At 31.1% G+C, this 22,350-nt stretch overlaps 6 protein-coding genes and 1 non-coding gene across 7 annotated transcripts; 3 read left to right on the top strand and 4 right to left on the bottom strand.

Annotated features, from left to right (window-relative positions):
- Positions 1-19: 19 nt before the first annotated feature.
- Tsp_00379 (putative RNA recognition motif protein) lies at positions 20-3,495 on the bottom strand. The gene is made up of 9 exons (XM_003376191.1): positions 3,291-3,495; positions 3,119-3,181; positions 2,970-3,024; positions 2,791-2,855; positions 2,670-2,732; positions 2,318-2,399; positions 647-748; positions 468-558; positions 20-410 (listed from the first exon to the last, which is right to left on the bottom strand). Exons 1-9 carry the CDS (start codon positions 3,432-3,434, stop codon positions 191-193), a joined length of 885 nt encoding a protein of 294 aa, XP_003376239.1. The 5' UTR covers positions 3,435-3,495; the 3' UTR covers positions 20-190.
- Positions 3,496-5,069: 1,574 nt separating this feature from the next.
- On the top strand, positions 5,070-6,314 carry Tsp_00380 (mitoferrin). Its single transcript, XM_003376190.1, has 3 exons — positions 5,070-5,195; positions 5,272-5,494; positions 5,761-6,314. The coding sequence occupies exons 1-3, from the start codon at positions 5,070-5,072 to the stop codon at positions 6,312-6,314; spliced, it is 903 nt and encodes a 300-aa protein (XP_003376238.1).
- A 1,163-nt stretch (positions 6,315-7,477) lies between these two features.
- Tsp_00381 (conserved hypothetical protein) lies at positions 7,478-10,237 on the top strand. The gene is made up of 8 exons (XM_003376189.1): positions 7,478-7,501; positions 7,630-8,302; positions 8,370-8,542; positions 9,211-9,343; positions 9,515-9,594; positions 9,797-9,881; positions 9,960-10,123; positions 10,190-10,237. The coding sequence occupies exons 1-8, from the start codon at positions 7,478-7,480 to the stop codon at positions 10,235-10,237; spliced, it is 1,380 nt and encodes a 459-aa protein (XP_003376237.1).
- Positions 8,947-9,019, top strand: Tsp_00382. The gene has a single exon. It is a non-coding gene; the product is annotated as a tRNA-Lys (tRNA).
- Positions 10,238-10,267: 30 nt separating the features above from the next.
- Positions 10,268-12,877, bottom strand: Tsp_00383 (putative carboxylesterase UNQ440/PRO873-like protein). The gene is made up of 6 exons (XM_003376188.1): positions 12,361-12,877; positions 11,924-12,262; positions 11,545-11,835; positions 10,749-11,454; positions 10,404-10,430; positions 10,268-10,298 (listed from the first exon to the last, which is right to left on the bottom strand). Exons 1-6 carry the CDS (start codon positions 12,875-12,877, stop codon positions 10,268-10,270), a joined length of 1,911 nt encoding a protein of 636 aa, XP_003376236.1.
- Positions 12,878-13,423: 546 nt separating this feature from the next.
- Positions 13,424-15,767, bottom strand: Tsp_00384 (conserved hypothetical protein). The gene is made up of 9 exons (XM_003376187.1): positions 15,709-15,767; positions 15,326-15,361; positions 15,048-15,086; positions 14,843-14,878; positions 14,673-14,717; positions 14,367-14,423; positions 14,096-14,158; positions 13,892-14,026; positions 13,424-13,547 (listed from the first exon to the last, which is right to left on the bottom strand). The coding sequence occupies exons 1-9, from the start codon at positions 15,751-15,753 to the stop codon at positions 13,506-13,508; spliced, it is 498 nt and encodes a 165-aa protein (XP_003376235.1). The 5' UTR covers positions 15,754-15,767; the 3' UTR covers positions 13,424-13,505.
- A 2,351-nt stretch (positions 15,768-18,118) lies between these two features.
- Tsp_00385 (electron transfer flavoprotein, beta subunit) lies at positions 18,119-21,608 on the bottom strand. Its single transcript, XM_003376186.1, has 14 exons — positions 21,569-21,608; positions 21,309-21,377; positions 21,048-21,073; positions 20,921-20,983; positions 20,715-20,873; positions 20,275-20,384; positions 20,170-20,218; positions 20,058-20,120; positions 19,845-20,006; positions 19,652-19,789; positions 18,950-19,199; positions 18,679-18,805; positions 18,438-18,570; positions 18,119-18,139 (listed from the first exon to the last, which is right to left on the bottom strand). Exons 1-14 carry the CDS (start codon positions 21,606-21,608, stop codon positions 18,119-18,121), a joined length of 1,410 nt encoding a protein of 469 aa, XP_003376234.1.
- Positions 21,609-22,350: the final 742 nt, after the last annotated feature.

Genomic DNA, 22,350 nt, shown 5'->3' with positions numbered 1-22,350 from the left:
TGAAATAGCAGAACAACAATTGTTCATAATTGAAAATTTTATTTCTCATAATAACAACCAATAAAAAAAAAGATTTTTTCCCTCAAAATTAAATAACTTCCCAAGAAAAGTGATGAACAAACTTTTAAATGGATATAATAATAAATAAGCATTGCAATGGTATATATATTATATTATTCTGTAATGTTTATCATCTTCGACGATCTCTATCACGTCTTCCTTCTCTTCGACTGTAATCAGCGCGAAATTCACGATCACGATTACGGTAGTAATCACCACCTCCTCTACCGTCACGATAGTCATCCCTGTCGCGACGTCCCCTGTCTCCTCTTTCTCTGTCACGACTGTGAGATCTTCTTCGAGATCTATCATATTCTCGACCGTCATAGTCGCGATCCCGATACCGATCACTAAAATTTTAAATCATGATTTCACTGATGCCTTTTTTTTCAAAAAATGTTTCTTACCCACTACTGCTGTACATCATTCGGTCGTCATCATCGTGTGATATACTTCCAGCTGGCGGCCTGTCGCGGCGAGTATTACCAAGCCCACCGCCTTCAAATATGACACAATAATAATAATAATAATAATAATAATAATAATAATAATAATAAACGTGCAAATAATTATTATTATAGCTTACCTAAGCGCCTAGGAAGCCAATTTTTCACTGTACGACCACGTTCCACATCAACAAGCACACGTCGTTTGTCTATTTTCTTACCATCAGCGTGCTTGTATGCTGCTGAAAACCCATTTAAACGATTTAAAATAAACAATTCAATCCATTACACTCTACATATAGCCCACTAATTAAAAAAAGCACTAAATGATCTTCCACATTAGGTACGCACAAAGTTCTTTTCATCTCCATCATAACTATTGCTATTAAAATACTACTACTGGTCTACACCCTTGTTGTAACAACATAAAATATATCAAATAAAGAAAGAATTCACGCCAACTCTTCTATATCCTCATGTCGATCAAATCGATGCACAGTCGCACAAAAAGATCATATGTTGACATGTAGTACAAACCTCACCAGTTTACCTGATTTTATACGCGTCAATTATACATACAGCAGTGCCTATTTCGACTTCAAGTCCGCATCCAGCAGACACACACAAAAACCAAGCTGGAAGCACAATCAGCTTCTCTTCACTTGCACAAATTTCACTATTTCAAACAAACACAGCCAAAGCGGACATACATATTCGCTCTGACTCTGTTGAACACCACTTTTTTTTCATTACTTACTATACCACCTTACCTATTCATTCTCCTTCAAAAACACACCAAGCCATTCGACAATTCCATTTCAAAGTTTTTTCCCACGGGCCTGGTAATGCACGAAAATTCGCAAATTGCATGCACAATTTGATTGTCAAAGAATACAAGCAAAAAAAACCAACAATAATAACAACAAGAATCCTTTCTTCTTTTTTTGAAATATTCGATGCTCATTTTCATCATTACCGTTCGTTCGCTTACGTAGGCTTACCTCAATTTTACCTTAATCTTCACACGTGGAAAAAGGTTTGCTTCAAGAAACTTTAGAAAATGTTGCCGAAAATATTTTTACAACCACACCGACAACAACAAACAAACAAACAAACAAATAAGAACAACAATGATAAAAATAACACAATTGCTCGATCCACTTGAACACACACAACATCTGCTCTCAAAAATCTATCGTGCAAAAAAGGAAAAAATGCAAAATATTTGTTTCTTCTCTACAACTCATAAAACAGAAAGTTTCAATTCAAAATTTTGAAACACTTCAAAACTGCTGAATGATCGATCACAATTGGAAAATAACTCACCAGAATGAAGAATGAGTGAAAAATGATTGGATTATTAGTAGTTGAAATTGAAAAATATTAATTTTTGGAAAAAACATTATGATAACAATAATTAATTATGCCTCCTGAAAGCGTTTTTTTTTGGTAATACAAACCTAAATACGAACCGAACTATCAATTGAATAAGGGCGAATGTGGACCACTTGGCGCCACAAACAAGCTGCGGTTACAAGTTAAACTCTGTAAAAAGAAAAAAAATCAAATTATATTTAAATATGCCAGACAGAGTTTTGAAGATGAGTTGAACAATAAAAAAGAATAATAAGCAAATGCAAATCTTCACCCTCTCGTTGGTACATCCAGCTGACACTACAAATTTTTATATACTAATGCAATCACAGAAAAATACCAGAATGCTTTTTTTTCATTCGGTAGCCATTGATTGACTCGACTCGACTCGCACAAGGGAAAATTTTTTTACAACCGCGCATTCAACAAACACTTACCGTGCATATCAGCCTCGTGTTCATACTCAATAAAAGCATAACCCCGGCTTTTACCAGTAATGATGTCCGTGATCATGTAAATCTAAACAAAACCGATTAACATTTGAAACATATTTTTAAAAAAATATTTATGTATATTCATTGGAATATATTGTACGCAAGCTTTTGGGCTAAACATCATTATTATTTTTTTTTCTAATGCTGAGCAATTCCTACTTGCACTCAGTATAACCTGAAATTTTGAAACCCCAATTAATATACACGGGGTATTGTTTGAACGTATTATCAGGTATGCACGCTTTTTTTTACTTGCATTTCACTTAGTTATGTAAACAATAAAAACACAGATTACCTTTTTGATAGGGCCATACACTTCGAATTCTCTGCGCAATTTTGTTTCAGTCGTATCATAACTCTAGATAAGCGATCGATTTACGATTGAAAATAAATATTAAAATAAATTTACATCTTACCAATCGAGCAACAAATAACGTCTTGAAAGGATCTGTGCTAGCTTTGTCGTTAGCGCTTGGATTCCCTAAACAGGACAGATCAAACAAGAAGATAATTTGCAAATTTCGTGCCAAGTGATAAAGCATTCGTTCGCTATTGCATTGCAAAAATATTTCAAATTGTCAACAATATTACTTACATGTAGCAATGCCTTGTTCAATTTTATAATTCTGCAGTTCAGCACGTTCGCGTCGCTAAAGCATAATAATAATAATAATAATAATGATAATAATATGAGCAACATATAACTGAAATGAAAAACAAATCATATAATCAAATACGTCATACTTTTCTTTCAATTCGTTCTTCTCTTGTTTCAACTTTCACTGGTGGTGGAGTGTCATTCGGATTCTACAAATTTAAAGTTTCAACCAAAATAAAATGGGACAAAAACGGAAATATCAAAAAGTATAATTATTTAATTTATTACAGTACGTTTAAATGATGACGACAAACTTACTTCAAATTCGTGTATAAATTTGGCTACACCACTGTACGGAGCTCGCTTTTTTTCAAATGACAACTTTGCAATTGGTGGTAAATACGGCAGCGGGTCACGAGGAGCAAATAATGCAAGTAAGTTCGGTGGAAGAAACTGAGTCATATTAATTTTAAAAAATTTCTTTCAAAATGCCAAAGTATCCAAAAAAGAAAATTGCTGCTACAAACAGTAAACAGAAACCAGTTCAAACAAACAAATTAAGAATTACGGTAAATCCACTCGCCAAATGTATGTTAGAATGGCAATTTTTACTTACAGTACACTACTCCTACTGTCAGCAGGTAAAAATTGCAACATTTTTTTAAAAATTATTTAATCAGAATTTGAAATCAAAAATTCTATTTCAAAGCTTTAAACTTATTCATTTATAGCAGTGGCTTCTAGTTTAACTGGACGATATTTCTGATTAAAACTGCCGATAAAAGCAACTCAACCGACTTAGCGAGCGTCGGTTTTTCATTGGCTGGTTTTGCTTGCTCGATAACGCCCTCTACTCTAGATTTGCCTACGGTTTGGTGGCGTTGTGGCTGCATTAAAATTTATCCGTAGGTGCCAAGATAGAGACAACAAGTAAAAGTGAAAAAATACATGATGGCAGTCATGATTGTTATATAATCCAACAACGATGCTTTCCAGAAATCATTTAATGATCATCAAGTTCAGAATGGAACGTTAGGAAAAGAAAAGCACTTCTCTTTTAACAATTGTTCATCGCTTAATCCATGAGTGAGGTGAATTTCTATTCAACGTAAATATTTCAAGCTTATAACGTTCAAGGGAAATTATTTTGTCGACAGTTTTTCCCCACCAACCTGTAACGGTCGTTACAAACCGATGGCGAAGATATTGATTCGTTTGGTAAAAAATGGTTTTCCCAAATTTTATTTTACTTTTGAAAAATAGCTTTTCAGGAAAACCTGTAATAAAGTTTTTCATTTTTATTGCCCATCAACAGCATCTTGTGTCTGATCAATCAAATGTCTGACCATGCCAACAAATAAAAAATGTAGCATTTGTTTAAGCTGATAATACTGCAGCTAATAATCTTTTTTATTATTAAATTAAAATATTACTAATAAAATAATAAATAACAAAACGTACATTTTTGACCGATGATACAATCATTTAATGAAAGTCAATTTTGTTATTAAAAAATGATCGAATTAAAATATAATTTGTTTAAGTTATAAATGTTGAATATGTTTAAGAAGTAATGTAACACGATTGCTCTTTTATTATGAATTATAAATGTCACAATGTCATTAAACTACCGTAATTTTAACAACAAACTTGAAAATTAATTTTGATAGTAGTATTCTTTTAGTAAAGAAAAAACGTTGAATCAGCGGTATTTCTTTGATTTCAAGTTCATCATTAGTATTAAATATTAACAAAAAAAAACAAATGTATCAGCGCATATTTTAAATTATTAAAGCTACTATTTAAAAAAAATTTGGTAAAGTTCGCTTTACATTTCACTTTATAACGACTGTAAGATTATAATTTATAAATACTTTTGTTTTATATTGCATTAATAAATTATCATTAATTTTTTAATTTAATTATTTGCTTTGATGTTTGTTGAATAGTGTTACATTAAAATGCGCTTTATGTTATATCCGTTATGCGGTATTACGCTGCCATAAAATCATTGCTTATTTTAAAATAGTTTTATTTGGCCAGTAAATACATCGACAGTTATGTTTATACGAGTGAGTATTTGACTTTCATCCATCTATGATGTGCGATTTGCAATCGGAATATGAAGAACTCCCCACTCGCAGTTTGTATGTTCATCTTTTGGCTGGTGCTGCTGCCGGTACCATGGAACATTGTTTATTTTATCCTATCGATTCTGTTAAGGTATATTCAATGACATGATTCTTTTTGAATTATTTTCCCTTAAAAAATAAAAAAATGTAATTATTTTCATATATAGACGAGAATGCAAAGTTTGTGTCGATGTCCTGAGCAAAGTTGCCGTACTCCAGTGGCAGGCTTATTCAGTATAGTTAGGCGGGAAGGCTTTTTACGTTCGTTGAGAGGTATTAACGCCATTGCAACTGGATCTGTACCTGCGCATGCTTTATACTTTACGGTGTATGAAAAGTCAAAATTATTACTGACTAATGGGCATCTTTCTAGTACTCCTTTTGCTCAAGGTAAGTTTTATTTAAATTATTTATTATTGCTCAGTTTTTCAAGCATTGCATACGAGACAGTTAATAATTGTTATTTTTTCTTTGCTTATTTAAGATATTTTTAAATAAAATAATTTTTAATGATAATTTTGTATAGAAATCATAAATATGATGAAGTATGTATTTTTGATGTGTAGGTTCGAATGCAGTAGCAGAATTTGTTTCCAGTTGCCACTTTCAAATAAACTTTGAAATTAAAAATCTTTTTATTATTGCTTAATTCTTAGGTATTGCTGGTATATTAGCGACTTTGGTTCACGATGCGGTGATGAATCCTGTGGAAGTGATTAAGCAACGTATGCAAGTTTGGGGAAGTCCGTATAAATCATCGATAGAATGCGCAAGATGCGTCTATAACCGTGAAGGTGTTTGCGCATTTTATCGTAGCTATTCCACTCAACTTTTGATGAATATTCCATTCCAAGTGATTCACTTTCTGACATATGAACAGGCGCAGCAGAGGTTGAATCCCAAAAGGTTGTACGACCCGAAAAGTCACGTCATATCAGGAGCTGTTGCAGGCGGACTGGCAGCTGCTGTCACTACTCCTTTAGATGTATGCAAGACTGCTTTGAATACGCAACCGAAAGATGCGTTGCACTGTCGAACAAGTCTATATGGCATTGGCGATGCTGTAAGGGCGATTTATGCTTGTAAAGGGTTAAACGGCTTTTGGAGTGGTTTGCAAGCTCGTGTCCTTTTCCAAGTACCTACAACCGCGATGACTTGGTTGGTTTATGAATTTTTCAAAAATTTCATTTCTGTTGGAAATGATTCATAATTACTTCTGACTGTTGTTCAATAAAATAATTTTTGAATTTGGTCTGTACTTTTATGAAATTTCTGAAACTAATGTGTCTCAGTACACGTTTTGTTGCTCCTTTTTTCGAGTGTACGTGATCTATTGAAATGAACATTCAAACTGCTTTTAGGATGGATACATATTTGAATGTTAATTTTTTTGATTCGAATCAAAAGTTTGCATTGATAGCTACGCTGGCAACGGTTTTTTGCCTTTTTTTCGGTTTTCTAGTGTATATTTTTTCAAAATTTGTACATCAAAACGAGGATGATGTTGAAGTTGAAAGCGTTAGTTTATATATATGTAAATATAATGGATGTAACTTTGATGGAGAAAAAATTATTTAGTTTGAAAATGAATCCTTAACTGCTGATGGACAGCACACAGATTCAGAAAGCGAAAGTGAACAATCAAGTGCAGATGAAGAAGAGTATGTTTACTTCTATATGTTTGTTTTTTTAATGATTTTGACGCTAACTTATTTAATATATTTGAAATTTATTGATTTGATTTGAAGAAAGAGATACTTATGAGCTGTTATTATTAGAATGCAAAAGCAGCTACTTGCAATTTATGAAGTGATGAAAAAGCACGAGAACTCTCTTGGGCCTGTTACGATGGATGACCTCAAAAATCAATTGAAATTGTACGTATGAAGCATTCAAATAATGTGACTTCTTTTATAACGTTATGTTTTACATTTTTCATTGAATTATATGTTATTTATGAATCATCATATTTGTCAGCTTGAATTATTGAAAGAAGAACACTGTTTTGTTTGTACGCTTGTAGTTTGTCGATTTTACCAAATTTTCCTACGTAAAAGAATGTATTGCTAAAATGTTTGAAATAAAGTGGCAGTAAAATTAAGCGATTAAAAATAATATATAAATAAATGAGTGAAAGGTTTTATTAATATTAATAAACTTGAAGCAAACAGTAGTGAAAATGATTCATTCAAGTGAAAATTTTAGAGTATGTATGTGTCAGGTTTGTTTAAATGTCAGTTTTACTTTTTAAAAAGGCAGAATAATGTGACCAGCTTCCAGTGATGGACACCTTGCATCTCCCAACCTATATAATTTGCATCACAGCTGCTTAAGCAACGTTTGCTACTTTCTCTGTTCGACGAATGTCACACGATGACATCAACGAACAGCAATCAGGTAATTGTGTTTTTCGGCCACGATCCAAGATCACGTTGAACAATAAAAGTTTCTTTCACTTCCACCGTTACTATTGCGCAAAATTGAACATGCACATTGTAACGTTGCTTTTGCTGATCGGCTTTCAGCTGTTCGGCTGTGGCTCAACTTTGGAGAGACCAGCTGGTGGACACATGCAACAGCTAATTCCAAGTTTAGCTAACGCTTTAATATCGACACTTTTTCCAAAACTTAAACTACCTAAAGAGGGTCAATCTAGAGAATCTGCTCCTAGCAGAGAATTTTCTTTATTAAATAATCAGAAATTTTCATCCCAACAGCAACAACCTTTGCCACAGATGTGGTCACCATCCGTTGGTAACGGTGGTGAATACAGCGAACCACAGGCCGCACTGGCTCAAAGTTTGTGGACTCAGACAGGCAGACGTGCGCAGCCTTCTGTTGGAGCAGATTTTTCGAATCTACCTCCGTCTGACTTTGAAAAAGGATATCCGCCTCTATTTACCCAACTGACCAATCCTGATCATCAGGATATATTCAGAAAGCCGGAAGGGTTGCAAGGTAGAAGCGATTTGCCACCGAATTATGTTTACCCGTTCGCAAATCCTGGTTCAATGGTCCAGCCGGGAAGACAAAACGGGGGACAATTTTATTCTCTTGGTCAGCCGAACAAGAATACAATGACCGACGCTGAACGGCTGTTTGCCATGGCAAATCCGAACTTATTTTATCCAGATGGAAATGTGCCCATGAGCAGAGAAATGGTTGAGTTAATTGAAAAAAATGAACGAAGCTTGAAAAGTTGCAGCTTTTACAAAATTAACTTATCCTGTGCTTCTTTTTTAAATATCACTTTATGCACATTTAGATGCACAAAATATCAGTCCGGCGGACAAAGCTGCGGTGAAAACTTTTCTCACTGAAGCAGCTCAAATTGGCAAAGAAACTGGAGCTATAATTGACGTTTTTGGCGACCAAGAAAGGGCAAAATCTTTTACACTTGAAAGAATTAAGCAAAGTGATCCTTTGCATTTACAACGAGTGAGAATGCCAACTTTTATGCAACAGCAGCAACAGTTGGAAGAAGAAGAAGATGAAGAAGAGGAAAAAGAAGCAAGTGAAAATGAAGAACCAAGTGTAGAATTATGCCCACAATGCATTAATGTGAATTTGAAAAAAATGGTCGGCCCTTGGACACAGGTATGTATATGAAATATTTCAAAAAAAAATTACATTCTTTTATTCAACTCGAAATTTTTGGGAGTAAATATATATATATATTTGATGATAAATTTAGAAAATTGGAGAACAGTAATTTTTACTTTTACGAGAGCAGTTGTTTGTAAAATTTTAGAAATTTGTGAATTAAAATACTCTAAATATTCAAATAAATAGAAATACCGAATAAAACTGTAATAAGTATTAATTTAAGATCATTGCTGAGAGCCCGGCTAGCTCAGTCGGTAGAGCATGGGACTCTTAATCCCAGGGTCGTGGGTTCGAGCCCCACGTCGGGCGTTACTTTTTCAAGATGTTTCTGAAGCACGCTAAGCAAAAGTTCGATTATATTTATACAATTAATTCGATTCAAATAATGCAGCTGCACTGTCCATTTATTTTCACTGGCAAGTTGTATTTAATGTTAAAAGCAATTTTTTGATGAATGTTATTAATATAATATAATATGGTAATGCTTCATGACTTTTTAGATTTTTGGAAATGCAGACTCGCTAAATGTTATATATTCTACAGTTTCGAATTTGAATTTGCTTCTTTCCAATGATGCAATTCACAAAGCAAGCCAGTACGTTCCAGTAAAGCCAACTTGTGTTGGAATGCAGAGTAAGCTATAAGCTGTTCTGAACTTTTTACCATTTTGAATTATTATTTAACTGATATAAGCAAATAATTTTCAATTGTAAATATACGTTAAATGTTTGAAAAGAAAGTTTGTATGCAAAATTCTTTTATAATGTTAGAAAATTTCATTTTGAATAAATTTTGCTATTTCAGTTTCTCGTCCTCGAAAACATTATTCAGAGATGGAGCTAATATTTCAAAATTCTGCATTTAATACTACTTCTCTTCAAAAGGTTTGTCACATCATTACTTTGTTTATTTATGAATTAATTGATCAACGGTATTGTTAAATTCAAAGAACTCATCTATTTAAATAATTTTTAATGTTTTTTAAATATTTAAAATGACTGTTAAGTAAATTATTGAAATGAACAAATATCTCAAATATGAAAACAAGTTTAATAATGCTTATTGTTTTCTTTGAATTTTTTTAAGGTTCGAGGAATAATAAAACAAGATCGAGATATCAGTGCTCATGGAAAAGCACTTGAACTTCAACTGAACGGTTTCAATATGCCACGTGAATAGCTTAAATTTTTTTCTGTTTTAAATTATATTAAAAAGATTAGTTTTTGCACATCTTTTTTTTGTATTTTAGTGTGTGTAATCAAAGTGGGCCCAAGTTTAGCCACAATGTACAGCTATATGATATTAACTGAACTTTCCGGATCGAACAGATGTCGCTCAAATCATGTATTTGCGAGGAAGCCTGAACTGTTTGCCAGAGATCATGGCAAAGTTGTTAATCAGTATTTAAAAGGAGTAAGTGAATCTTCACTTTTTTACATACTAGAAGTCCAATATTTTGAATTTAATGTTAAATTTTAGTTGTTAAAGTTTGAATTTCAATTATCTTATCATTGTTATTTGTTTTAGCAATTCGAAAAGAAAAACATGATGATCATGTCAGCCCTTGCGTATCCTCAACGTTGCCTTCCTTAAAAATTTTTATTTAATTATTTGCAAGAATTCTCATTGAAACATTCCTTTTACCGTTTGTATAAATATTTTTGTGCAAGTTCACTTATGAAAATAAAATTACCCTTCACGAATCTTTTCAAAGTTGCAGCTATTAATTAAAACTATTATTATTCAATCTTTAATTTGTATTAAACTGCCTTAAATGGGAAATACTTATTTTGTTTATTTATAAAACATTATGAAACACATTTGTTATTTTAAAAACATTCTTATCAATTTCCCTTACCCTCATATTTACCATTAGCTTCAACAAGTTCTTTTTAATGGAATGTTTTAATTTTTTAATACAACATTTCAAGAATATTCCATAATTCATGATGAAGAAAAGTACATGAAATTTTCAGCTTCAATATGGGAGATTTCAGTATTATCGAAATTGAAATATTTTTTAAAACATCTTTAAAACGTTTGATACATATGCACCGTTTGCGGATACTTTTTTTCTTGCGAATCCATTGAAATATAATTCCGCCTTTTTTGCTTTTGGCACCTTTTTCGATTCAAACAAATAATCAAGAACACACCAGAAATTAGCATAAATATAGCAACTGCAACGCATGCCCAAAAAAGAATACGACTAGCAGCTGCATCGTGGATAACCCAAGGCTCTGTCACATTTATTGGTGTCATAACTGTAGAATATTTCTCATCATCTTCTCTCAATGGCTGCATAAGATGTGTCTCTTCAAATGATGAAGTATTATTTGATTGTTTAAATATATTTCCAGTGACCGTTTTCAGAGCAGATTTCTTGTTCTGATTGTCAAATTCATATTGCCAAAGCATAACCGCTCCATAGTGATAATATTTTTCAATTTGTAGGTCGTTGTTGATACTCAGATAGTTATAGCCATTTGGTAAAGCCAGCGGTGTCCAAGTTACATTTTTTACGCGTTCGTGAGTAGGATTTCCAAATTTTATAAAATTAATCAACATCTTCAAAAATGTTTGTTGAACATCAAGATCCGCTTTATCAGATGAATGCATGTTCAAACCAAGGAGATAGGCAATATCAAGTGGTCGCTGCTCTGGAAAATTAGGACTCTGGTAATCAAAGCTGTACAAATAAACTGGAGCCCCAGAATTTCTCATGCTTGAAGCATCAAAGTAGACTGGAGAAAAAATTCTGTAATCATTTATTATTTCCTGAACAATGTTGGTCCAGTTGAAATCTGAACCTGGAGTGGTGGCTTGGAAAATACCTTTCAAATAATAATATTGTATACAGCTCTTCAAAGATGTCTTCGAGTCTTTCTTTTCCTTTTTAGATGCTGTCATGATCAATTTGCAGGCTAAATTTACATCTGTGGAATCATTTTGCCAAACTAGAGATTTTAGATCAAGTTGAAATTCATTTTTAGTTGTTCCAATTAGATATGGTATTGGACGTCTGGTATTTTTCAGTACTTTAGAAGTTGCTGGGAGAATTGCATCAGTTTCATTAATCACATTAATAGTATGTATATTCATTTCTAAATTGAATTCGCCTTTACCTTCAATAAACAAATTTTAAATTCACCAAATAGAAGAATAATATACTTTCTTGTGTTTAAAATAAAGTCTCAATAAAAAATTTTTTACCTTTCCTTATTTGATCGTATTCAAAATTAAGTTGATTAGCTGGTACTTTTCTCATACACTCGACTAAATTCGTCATATTATGCATCGATTGATGTGCACGACAACCAAGCCTGAATGCAAGGAGAGTATAATCACTTGCATAATTGTAGAAAACATCTGGTGACAAGGCTGTTCCACTCATGACAATAGCCTGGTAAAAGAGACCTTCTGTTTTTGGCGACAGAGTTAATAAGGATGTTAAAACAGCACCATCCCCGTGACCCATAAGTGTCACCTTGTAAGGATCACCGTTAAATGCAATTATTTCTCGTTTTATAAATCGAAGAGCTTCAATTATATCTAAATGTAAAATGAAAATTTTGTAAAATATTAAAAAAAATAAATCCTCAAAAATCTTATAATAAATAAAACATTAATATGATAATAAAATGTTAAACCTTCTAAGCCATAGTTTCCTGGTGCATCAGGTGTTCCAGTGCTGAAAAATCCAAACACTCCAAGTCGATATTGAACAGTTACAAATATGAGATTTTCCTTTGAAAATTTTTTCAAAATAACTGAGGTAAACAACATGTCGTGTAAATTTGCTTGAAGCTGCTGCTCACCCGGAATGTAAACAACAACAGGACACAAGAAAGAGGTGTTGCATTTTTCTCCAGCATAGATATTCAAATACAGACAATCTTCACTTGTCCAATTTTGCGTACTCTTACTCTGCCAGCAGTTTGCTTTATAAGAATAGCATTTTAAAGTGGTCGAATTCCATGGCTGTTTTGGAACTGGACTGGTAAAACGTAAATCAAGCAGTGGAGCTTCAGCATACGGTATGCCTAGGAACACCTTTCCAAGAGATGATCCATTGGTAAATTTTTCAAGGCCTTCAACCGAACCGACAGTAAGATTGACTATGGTAGTAATGTCATCATCTATAGATTGTGAAATGCCTTTGTCCATGGTACAAAAAATCACAAAACTAGGCAGTAAAAAATATTGCAGATGAATGTGTTTCACTGTCATTGAATATGCTCAGAACAAAAAGTTCATACTGCATTAACTGATATAAAAAGAAAATTATGAAAAATAAAAAGGTGATTTTTGCTGCTTTCAGCTCCCTATAAGCAATAAAATAGCAATAAACAATGTGTGATTGTCGAATGACGACGCTTCTAGATAAGTGAAAAGCAGGAAGTCAATAATATTTACATTGCAATAAATCAAGTTTGATTTCACTAGTTCGATTGGGTGATTTTTTCTTATCAAAAGCCAAACATTTTCGTTGAAAAGGTCATTTGTTATTGCATGTTTTAATTTAAAAATTTGCAAAAATGCAAAGTTAATAGTGTTTTCAAATGGCAAATTATAAAAAATTTCAACTGTTTCATGATTACAAAAAATGGTCGCTGATTTTCACCTAATTTCAATTTTTCATTTTGTAATTTGCAAAAATAAAACAAATAAATTTATAATCATGCTGATTATAGAAATATGGACATGCAAAACTTTTTTTAATTAGCACTTTTTATTTATTTAATAAATGTTGCCATTGTCAAAATCGTATTGTACATATGAAAAAATAAGAATATCAAGACGTTTTTCCGTAGGATTCACTTAAGTCAGCAATCGCCTATAATTAATTGGTTTAAAATTAAAATATATTAACTTATTAAATCATGCATAAAATTAAAATAAATTCAATAATTTTTAATTCCATATAAACTGGTTTATGGTAATTAACGTAATAAAATTTTATTTTAAAAAATAAGCTTTAAATTAACAAACTATCTGTTAATAAATTAAGGGAGTGTTTTATTTGCTTTTTAGATTTAGATACCTTTTAATTTCCTTATTATTACAATTTTGAAATGATTAATTGTAAGTTAAATGCCTTTAACAAGAATAATTATACCATTTTGAAAATATAACTTTTGAAATTGAAAATTTTAATATTTTTGATTGATAAATGCCTACCTCACTAAAACAACGTTGAGAAGCAGCTGCTATTAAATCTTCATGAACTCCTGGATATGATTGTCGAGCGTCATCTTCACATCTGTGTTTATTATCCAAAATTTTTTCTATTAATTCCAATTTTGTAGAATGTGACTATAAATAATAATAGTTAACCTATTTTTCACATAAAGTGCATTAATTAAGCTTATTAGCAATGCTTACAGTCTGTTGGTTTAGTAAGGCATACATTTTATCTTCAGTTTCTTCGTGTAATTTTGCTGCACCCTAAAATGCAATTTGAATATCCATCATACTATCCAGCATATTTTATATATTTATATAATAAATACGATCTGTTATGATTATAATAAAAATCAATTCTTGCATTCATGAATAGCAGATATTATTTAAATAGTTCCAATAATTATATAAATATGTGTATGATTTTATTTCAACAACGCATCTTTAATCCATTAACAAATTTATTACTCACCAATATATAACCTTCAATACTTTCAACAAGTTTTAAAATCTCTGCGTCTCCTTCTCTCTGAAAAATGCGCAACATCAATTTTTAAAAAAATCCATACTCTTTTTTATTTCTACATATTGACAAACCTTTGAAAAATAAAAGATTGAAAGAACAAAACTGCTTTAATCAGTAAAAAGTTAATTATAATGTTAGATGCAATACTAAATTTGGTATTAAATGTGCAATAACTGAATAAAGAAATGAAGTGCTGAAACTTGTATGACTTGTTAATTTAATTTTATATTAGAAGCCAAATGGAATGCTTACTTGCAATATCTTCCGCAAAATCTCTTTAGCATCCACTGTACTTTGCTGAAATTCAAAATTTTTAAGTTAACGTTGAAGTAAAATATATGTAATGAAAGCATTCTAAAGTTTTGATTACCATATAATATTATGAGAAAAAAAATTTACATTTTGTAAATATAGAAACTTACTTTCAGTATGCTCTGAACAGTGACTAATTGATCAGCCTAAAAACAAAAAAATCAAGTAAAAATTTACGCAATAAATACATCTTTTTGATTATTAGCAGTATCTTTCTACTCTAAAAATATGCAGATAAGCAGTTTTAGTTGTCATTTTGCATTTAATTTACAAACGCAGTTTTATAGCAATCGCAGTGAAAGGAAGTAAACTTACTTCTGCCTTGCCCTTCAAATTTAGCAGATGCGTTAATGCCTAAAAAAATTTTAAAAATAACATTGATAAACAATTCAAATCTTATGCAATACAATATATTATAATAAACAGTCGTAAGTTGTTAATTAATAATGATGTTTAGATCACCGTATGAAAATGTGATATCGAACTGCTCTACAACTGAAGTTAGTATTAAAAATGAAGTAAGACACATAATGCATCTAAATTTAATATGAAAAAGTTTTTTTCATAACGATAATTTATGAATTAGTGCTTACATCAAATGCATCCACTTCTTCTATTACGAAGGAATCCTGAAATAAAATAAACAATTTAGGCCTTCACTTTATCAAATGTAGAATGATTTATCAAAACATAATCACTTCAGAAAAACTGATAATGCTTATCAACCTAAAATGTACGTCTTATTTCATAGCATTGCAAGTAAATTTGTATATAAAATATATGCATCATTACTTTAGTGACACTTTCAATATTATGAATATCAATTATAATAATATTATGAATATCATTATTAATGTAACATTAAAATGTACACTAAATTATTATATTAATAAAATCTATTTTATTCTTATACAACACAGCCTTATTTTATATTACGCTTTAGATAATTTGTAGAAAAGAAGAGAAAGTAATATACCACAGTGATGAGACAAAAAACAGTAAAGATAATTGCAAGCTTCATATTTTGTCTTTTTCACAAATGTAGCAATAATTATCATTGCCTATTTATGTAATTTCAGTGTCGCCCAAAACTGAAACAATATAAAAGGAATAAAAATATAAATATTTAATAGTGCTGAATTTAAATATTTGGTTTTATATGTATAAATGTATTTGTTAAAAATTTTTATTTTTGCCGAAATGACATGGCTGAAATGTTTAAAATTATACAAAATATCAGCTTCATATTAATAAAATTTTAACTGTTCTTGATTGTAAAATATGAAATAATTGTTTAAAAAAGAGTTAAAAAATTAAAAAATAATTATCTTTATATTAAAGATATAGGTGACTGTGCTTACATTTATTTTATGAATTTGCTTTTTCAAGAAGAGTTAGTTGCCATTTCTATTTTATTTACTACGTAGCATCATTTGTTTCACTAATTATTACAAAGCAAATATAAATTACGTCAATGATGCCATAAATAATAGTTTAGATTAACAATAATGACATTAACAATAGCAGTCTTTTCAGATTTATTTATGCAAAAAGTCTGGTAAATAAAATTTTTAATATATATAATAAAACTACCATACATATATTTGAAAAAAAAGCCTTGTTGCGCATGAATGGTCATCTGAAAACAAGCATAATAATAACTTTGCATAATTTTATTCATTTTATTTATATCCGTTACATCTAGTGTAAGCAAATTTAAAACAGCTATTTGTAGATTTGTTGACTATTTTTGTTTATTTTTAGAAGTACAGAATTATGCTTGCAGCTCAGAAACTGCCCTGCAAAATTTTTATTTTCATGGAATTTAGAATGGAAATTCTTTTTGTTTGAAACTTGTAAACATGGGACCAAGAAGTAACATCTGTAACGGGTATCAATGAACCAGAAGCACACAAATAACATGGCGGAGCGAAGCGACGCCTACAGGCGAACTCGGAGGCCAAGAGAAACCTGATTGGATGGGCGGACAACAGCCAGACGAACGCGGAAGTGACGAGGAAGTTCAGTCACGAAAAAGTCTGAGTAGAGTGTGCGTGTGTTTTGTGCTGTCTGTGTATTAGTTGTATAATAAAGTTTGATCTTTCTCGTTATGAGTGGTTCCGCTAGCGATAATAAGAAAGAACGGAAGGCCGCTACACATCCAGAAAATTAATGACTGTCCATTACAGTCAGCTTTTGTGTTAAATCTGATTAAGTTCAAATAATCAGTCTGAATATGGAAAGTCATCTAAAAGGTTTAATTCACCGCCAAAATCGGTAATGGCGCTGTACCACATCAAACCTATTTATTAACGTTTTTAAATATCATATCTTGTAACAGAAGGAGCTGTTAAGTCGTTGATTCTGATAATTTGACAAGAAAATAATCAAAATGGAATATTCTCATGAATTAAACTTAACGTAATATTTGTTGTATCATGAAAACTATAAAAATTTCAAAATACACTACTGAAATTGGGAAAATTGTCAAAGGAAACATATTGACCAATGAAGCGGTAAATACTGTAGCAGTATTAGTACAATTTTGAAGTATTAGCAAATGAAATCTTGATTCCCAACAGCCAATAAAAAGGACTTCCATAAGGCCGAATCAGACTAAAACCACTTTAAGCCAATAAAAATCTTAATCAAAGAAGAGAACTCTGGGAAAAAACTCGCTCTGATTGAAACAACCTTTTTTTATGCTGTTTAAAAAAATCTGTTGATAAATACTTTAGCATTATTAGATGAAAACATTTTTCATTGTTTATTTTATTTTTTGTAAGTTATGTTTTGAAAAAATGTTCATTTAATAAAAGTAAAAAACACTTCAATAAATATTCAATGTGAAGTATGTATGTATATGTTGCAGACCAAGCCCGCACACCGCCTGTGCACACATGAAAATGTGCATTGAATGGCATGCTCATTGTTTAATGTTTTCTTATTTTTTTGAAAAAAATATTTTCAATTTCTTTATTTTTCAGATAAACATAATTACATATTACACCCACACTTTTGGTTATAAAAGCAATTTTCAGTAATGCAAAATATCATTCAATTAAAATAACAAAAAGAATGCTACAGAAATTATCATACAAATTGTACAACATTTTTGAAATCATACTTTTTATATTTGTTTTGTTTAATTATTAACAGCCGTACATTTTTTATTTAACGCAGGCGTTAAGTCGATTTTATAAAATTTACAACTAACTGCTTGCAACATGCATAAGTTTTGCATGCAGAGCATTTACATTCATTGCATTGGGCAATTTTTTGCCTTTTCTCTTTACTTTTGAACAATCTGAAAAGTTCCAACATTTCGAGCACAGCATTTTCAGCAGAAAAAAGAACATTCAATTTTTATAACCTTTTTTTTCAAATCAGACGCTCAAACTTTTATCCTGTAAAACAATAAAATGAAAACAATGTTAACTGTTCACTGCACATTTTTCAATATTATTACATAAAGCTGTACAAAACAAATCTACCATTTCGTTTCATCAAAGAGCATCCAAAATATTGTACTTCTTACCATACAGGACGGACGTTGATACCAATAAAAGAACGCGTGTGTGCAACATGATAAACAAAAATAAATCATCTATTAACAATCATATATGGCTCAGATATGAAAAAATAAAATGCAAACAATAAGCTGAAACAATTTTTTATTGCTTATTCTTTGCGTTTTTTATAAACTTGTGCCGGTATCGTGCCGTATTTCTGCCTGCTTTTCAGCCATAGCATCGCTGGAACAAGCAAAGATGGTAAAATCATCAGCACGAACAAAATCCAATCTCCATAATGTTGCTCAAAACGACGATCGTAATCTCTGAAAAAAGAAAATAAAAAAAGAAATTATCCGTTTAAAATTACGTTCAATTTCTGTCAACTAAAAATAAAAATTATACAACAATTTAAACTTATTAAATTTGCATACTTCAATCGATATATAATATCTTCTCCTTTTATTGTCGTGTAGCTTTTACGTCTTTTGGTATTCTCTTCCCCAGAGTGGTAGGTAATTTCGGCGGCAGTGAAATTCATACGACCATAATCTTGAGGAACTACAAAAAAACCGTGAGTAACGTTAACTCCAACTGGTATACGACTCCAACGAATCACATTGCTTCCTAAATTGCAAACATTTCAAACAAGTTCAACAGTATAAATACAATATTAATAATTTATGACAAATTTTTTAAAAATACCTTTGAGAAATTGAAAATGATTCGGCGAAAAATTTTCATCCCTCAATTCCACATTCAGGGCTGCTTGTCCTCCTATATTGTACAAATGATAAATTACAATCAGTTCCTTTTTCTCCACTGCATAGTTGCTCAAGATTTGTTTAGAAGCGACAATTCTGGCTTCTTTCAATTTATTTTCTTCCATCCACACCGGCAAAATAAATGAAATAAAGAAGCAAAATGCAATACCAAACGTCTTCATCACTAAAGGCTGAAATTATATAATACAATAAAATAAAGCACATATATTCAATGTTGGGTAAAATATGAAAATAGCAAAGCAGATAACCACTGCTAGTAGAAAAAAACATTCAAATTCCAAATTCGAATAAGTTTAATTCAGCATTTCACCATCAAAAACACTAACACTGGGTCAGTTCATTCTGATGTCCCGATCATCGTATAACTGAAAAGAAGACTGATAAGCAAAAAATTACAATTCCTCAAACCAACTTCATCCCAATGCATAGAACAGAAGTGGAATATACAACATTTTTCAATGATAGAAAATATAAAAAGAGCAAATATATCAACTACTGTCATAGTGAAAACGAAATCAGAAAAAAATCTCTATTATTAATTTGTAAAAAGGTCTTAACTTCAGAAAATATTAACATGTAAGTAAAATCAATTTATGAGACCATCGCTTCGCAACTTATCTACCAATTCTTGGACACTGCCAACAAGCTGACCAACTTTACGTGGAGGAGGTTCAGACACTTCAATAATTTGCTTATGTGGTTTGATAGTTATGCCTAGATCAGCAACATTCTTCTTCACCAACGGTTTCTTTTTCGCTTTCTCCAAAATAAAACACAATAATTTTTTTAAATTTAAACGTGATTTACTCCATTACCATTATGTTCGGTAAAGTAGCGTATCGAGGAGTATTTAAACGTAAATCGGCCGTAATTACACTTGGAAGTTTGCACCGAACTGTCTCTAAGCCACCATCTATTTCACGGGTAACCGTCACATAATCTGGAGCATTTACTTCAACTTTTGAAGCGAAAATTGCCTAATAAAAAGCTATAATGCAAAAATATAAAATAAAAATAATACAACATACTTGAGACCAGTTTAACAGAGCCGATAACATCTGACCAGTCTGATTGCAATCATCATCTATAGCCTAAAAATTTCACGATTTAGCGCCGAAACATAAATAAACAATAATCTACCTGCTTCCCTAGCATCACCAAATTTATATCTTCCTCTTTCACGATGCACCTAATTATCACATTGGTTATCATTAAAATTATTTCCAATGGTAATTCAAAATTTACTGCAAAATTTTGGCCACGTGCAACGGTTCAACATGTTCGTACTGTTTGGCATCCACCTCTACGTGAATGGCTTTGTCAACACCTAGGGCAAGGGCATGACGAAGAATATCCTAATAAAATAGAAATTCAAACTGCACAACACAACACAACTAACTTCTACGCACAAATTTCTTTAATCATACTGTAAACCTATTCACGTGGCTAACACAAATATGCCAAGAAACTGTCAAAGTGAACATGTGAATTTTTATTAAGCAACTGAATAAGAATTTCAATTGAAATAATGATAATAATAATCATAATAACTATATGCAATATAAATTTCTGACAAAATATGAAAAGAGTTACACTAAATTAAATTACCTTTTCTAAAAGGTGAAAATTAATATTAAAAAAAACACTGAATTCATGAAGCAAGTAAAATATTCATACAAGTTTACTTGTGAAGATGGAGGGCCACAAGAAACAGCTATGACTTCTGCAGCATGCTTTTGCTCTTTCATACGCATGGCTTCTTCAAGAGCTATTTCATCAAATGGATTAATAGAATGCTTAACGCCTTCTGTAACCACTCCGGATTTATCATTCTTCACTCGAATCTATAACCTATTTGAGGTAACAAATGTAAAGCTAAAAAAGAACTTACTTTAACAGCATAGTCGATTACCCGTTTCACGCTTACCAAAACTCGTAGTGACATATGCTTAACCTGAAAAAAATTTTAAAATAACTTGCATTAAAGAACATGCATGCTGAATGTATCAAGAACATACCTGTCTCCCGATATTATATAAATTAACTACATAAAAAATGAAGAAAATAACGTTATTCTCTAAATAAGTTAAAATGTAACTCAATGAATGACCTCACAAAACATATAAATATAAATTTCACTATCCAAAATAAAATTTGTAATATGCTAGACTATTTAAAAACAGCTGTAGCACTTAAATTATTAAATTTTTTTATAATATTAAACATCAAAATAATTCTTTACAAGAACAATAACCAATTTTCATAAGTATATGAAAAACTTAAAACAGAAATAACATTGAAGGAAGGACAGACAAATTTTGATCTGCCATTGCCACACGATACAATTACTGTAATATTACAAAAATTATAATCAAGTGTTATTTATCAGTTGTACTTTATGATGAAAAATGGTTTTACTATAAAAAACTGCATACAAACATACAGATAAATTAATTGTGTTCTCTTTTTTTTCTTTTTTTCTAACAGCTTTCATTTCTTTCCTATGACCATGATACTGTATGCTGGTATAGAAACTGACCTGTTAAATTTTTGTATCCGATATTGTCTTTGCATTGCATTTCTCTGTCGAGCTGTTTGTGTGTTATTCCGGATTTCTAGGTCATAATAAAAATGTAAATATTGGAGCAACAACATTAATTAAGTTCGTATTACAGCGCTGCAGGAAAACAGCAAAAATATCGTTTGTTATACTATATAAAAACATAATGTAAGCCATAAAAATTTTGTCATAGAATGAATTGAATGTGAATTCAGTGCAACATTATAAAAACTGTTCAGCTGCTGTTAAAAACTGCATTATTTTCAATCTTTCAGTAAAGAAAAAGCTTTTAACAGAATACAAGTTTTAATTAGTTTCAATGTTGGCTTGCTTGTCCGCCTGAAAGTCTTGTCCAGCTGAGCGTTCTCTGAGATGCTAGTTCATAGCGAAGTTACGCCATTCGATTACTGTAGCGGTAGTGTTGAAAAGTTTATAGTTAGTACAACAGAAATTTACAATAAAAAAGCAATAAAACAGTAAAAATAAGGAAAGTTTAAATGAGCACAGTTAAAAACGATAAAAGAAAGATCTGGTTAGATTATTGCAATAATATTATAACGACTGGCTAAGCGAATGACAGTTAGAAAAGAAATGATTGTGTTTAAAATAATAAATTTTATTTCTGCCCATTCTTGTAAGTGCTTTGAAATAATAAAAAAAGAATTTTCCCTGAAAGTTTGTTCATTTTAATGAACTGCATGATACTCCAGTATTCTAAAGAGAGATCAAAAAATAAAACATGTCAATGTATGTATGGGAGA

The sequence above is a fragment of the Trichinella spiralis genome (assembly GCF_000181795.1).
Source record: "Trichinella spiralis strain ISS 195 chromosome Unknown Scfld4, whole genome shotgun sequence".
In the NCBI taxonomy this organism is placed as follows: domain Eukaryota; kingdom Metazoa; phylum Nematoda; class Enoplea; order Trichinellida; family Trichinellidae; genus Trichinella; species Trichinella spiralis.
Note: the sequence above shows the minus strand (reverse complement) of the source record. Positions and strands in the feature narration are given on the sequence as shown.

Coding starts and splice junctions, on each gene's coding strand:
- Tsp_00385 (XM_003376186.1), bottom strand. CDS start 21,608: ATGCAATGCAAAGACAATATCGGATACAAAAATTTAACAG. Junction 19,200..19,651: donor TTGGCAGTGTCCAAGAATTG/GTAGATAAGTTG, acceptor ATATAATTTCAG/CCTTTAGTGATGAAGACGTT. Junction 18,806..18,949: donor TCATTTTCAATTTCTCAAAG/GTATTTTTAAAA, acceptor GTTTTTTTGTAG/TTCCTCAAGATTATGGTCGT.
- Tsp_00383 (XM_003376188.1), bottom strand. CDS start 12,877: ATGGACAAAGGCATTTCACAATCTATAGATGATGACATTACTACCATA. Junction 11,836..11,923: donor ATACGATCAAATAAGGAAAG/GTAAAAAATTTT, acceptor TGTTTATTGAAG/GTAAAGGCGAATTCAATTTA. Junction 11,455..11,544: donor ACAATATTATTATTTGAAAG/GTATTTTCCAAG, acceptor TTTTTTCTCCAG/TCTACTTTGATGCTTCAAGC.
- Tsp_00380 (XM_003376190.1), top strand. CDS start 5,070: ATGATGTGCGATTTGCAATCGGAATATGAAGAACTCCCCACTCGCAGT. Junction 5,196..5,271: donor ATCCTATCGATTCTGTTAAG/GTATATTCAATG, acceptor TTTCATATATAG/ACGAGAATGCAAAGTTTGTG. Junction 5,495..5,760: donor TAGTACTCCTTTTGCTCAAG/GTAAGTTTTATT, acceptor CTTAATTCTTAG/GTATTGCTGGTATATTAGCG.
- Tsp_00379 (XM_003376191.1), bottom strand. CDS start 3,434: ATGACTCAGTTTCTTCCACCGAACTTACTTGCATTATTTGCTCCTCGT. Junction 3,025..3,118: donor AAGAACGAATTGAAAGAAAA/GTATGACGTATT, acceptor ATTATGCTTTAG/CGACGCGAACGTGCTGAACT. Junction 559..646: donor TTGGCTTCCTAGGCGCTTAG/GTAAGCTATAAT, acceptor TCATATTTGAAG/GCGGTGGGCTTGGTAATACT.
- Tsp_00384 (XM_003376187.1), bottom strand. CDS start 15,753: ATGAAGCTTGCAATTATCTTTACTGTTTTTTGTCTCATCACTGTG. Junction 14,879..15,047: donor ATTTGAAGGGCAAGGCAGAA/GTAAGTTTACTT, acceptor TTTTGTTTTTAG/GCTGATCAATTAGTCACTGT. Junction 14,424..14,672: donor TTTTGCGGAAGATATTGCAA/GTAAGCATTCCA, acceptor CGCATTTTTCAG/AGAGAAGGAGACGCAGAGAT.
- Tsp_00381 (XM_003376189.1), top strand. CDS start 7,478: ATGACATCAACGAACAGCAATCAG. Junction 7,502..7,629: donor CATCAACGAACAGCAATCAG/GTAATTGTGTTT, acceptor ATCGGCTTTCAG/CTGTTCGGCTGTGGCTCAAC. Junction 9,344..9,514: donor AACTTGTGTTGGAATGCAGA/GTAAGCTATAAG, acceptor TTGCTATTTCAG/TTTCTCGTCCTCGAAAACAT.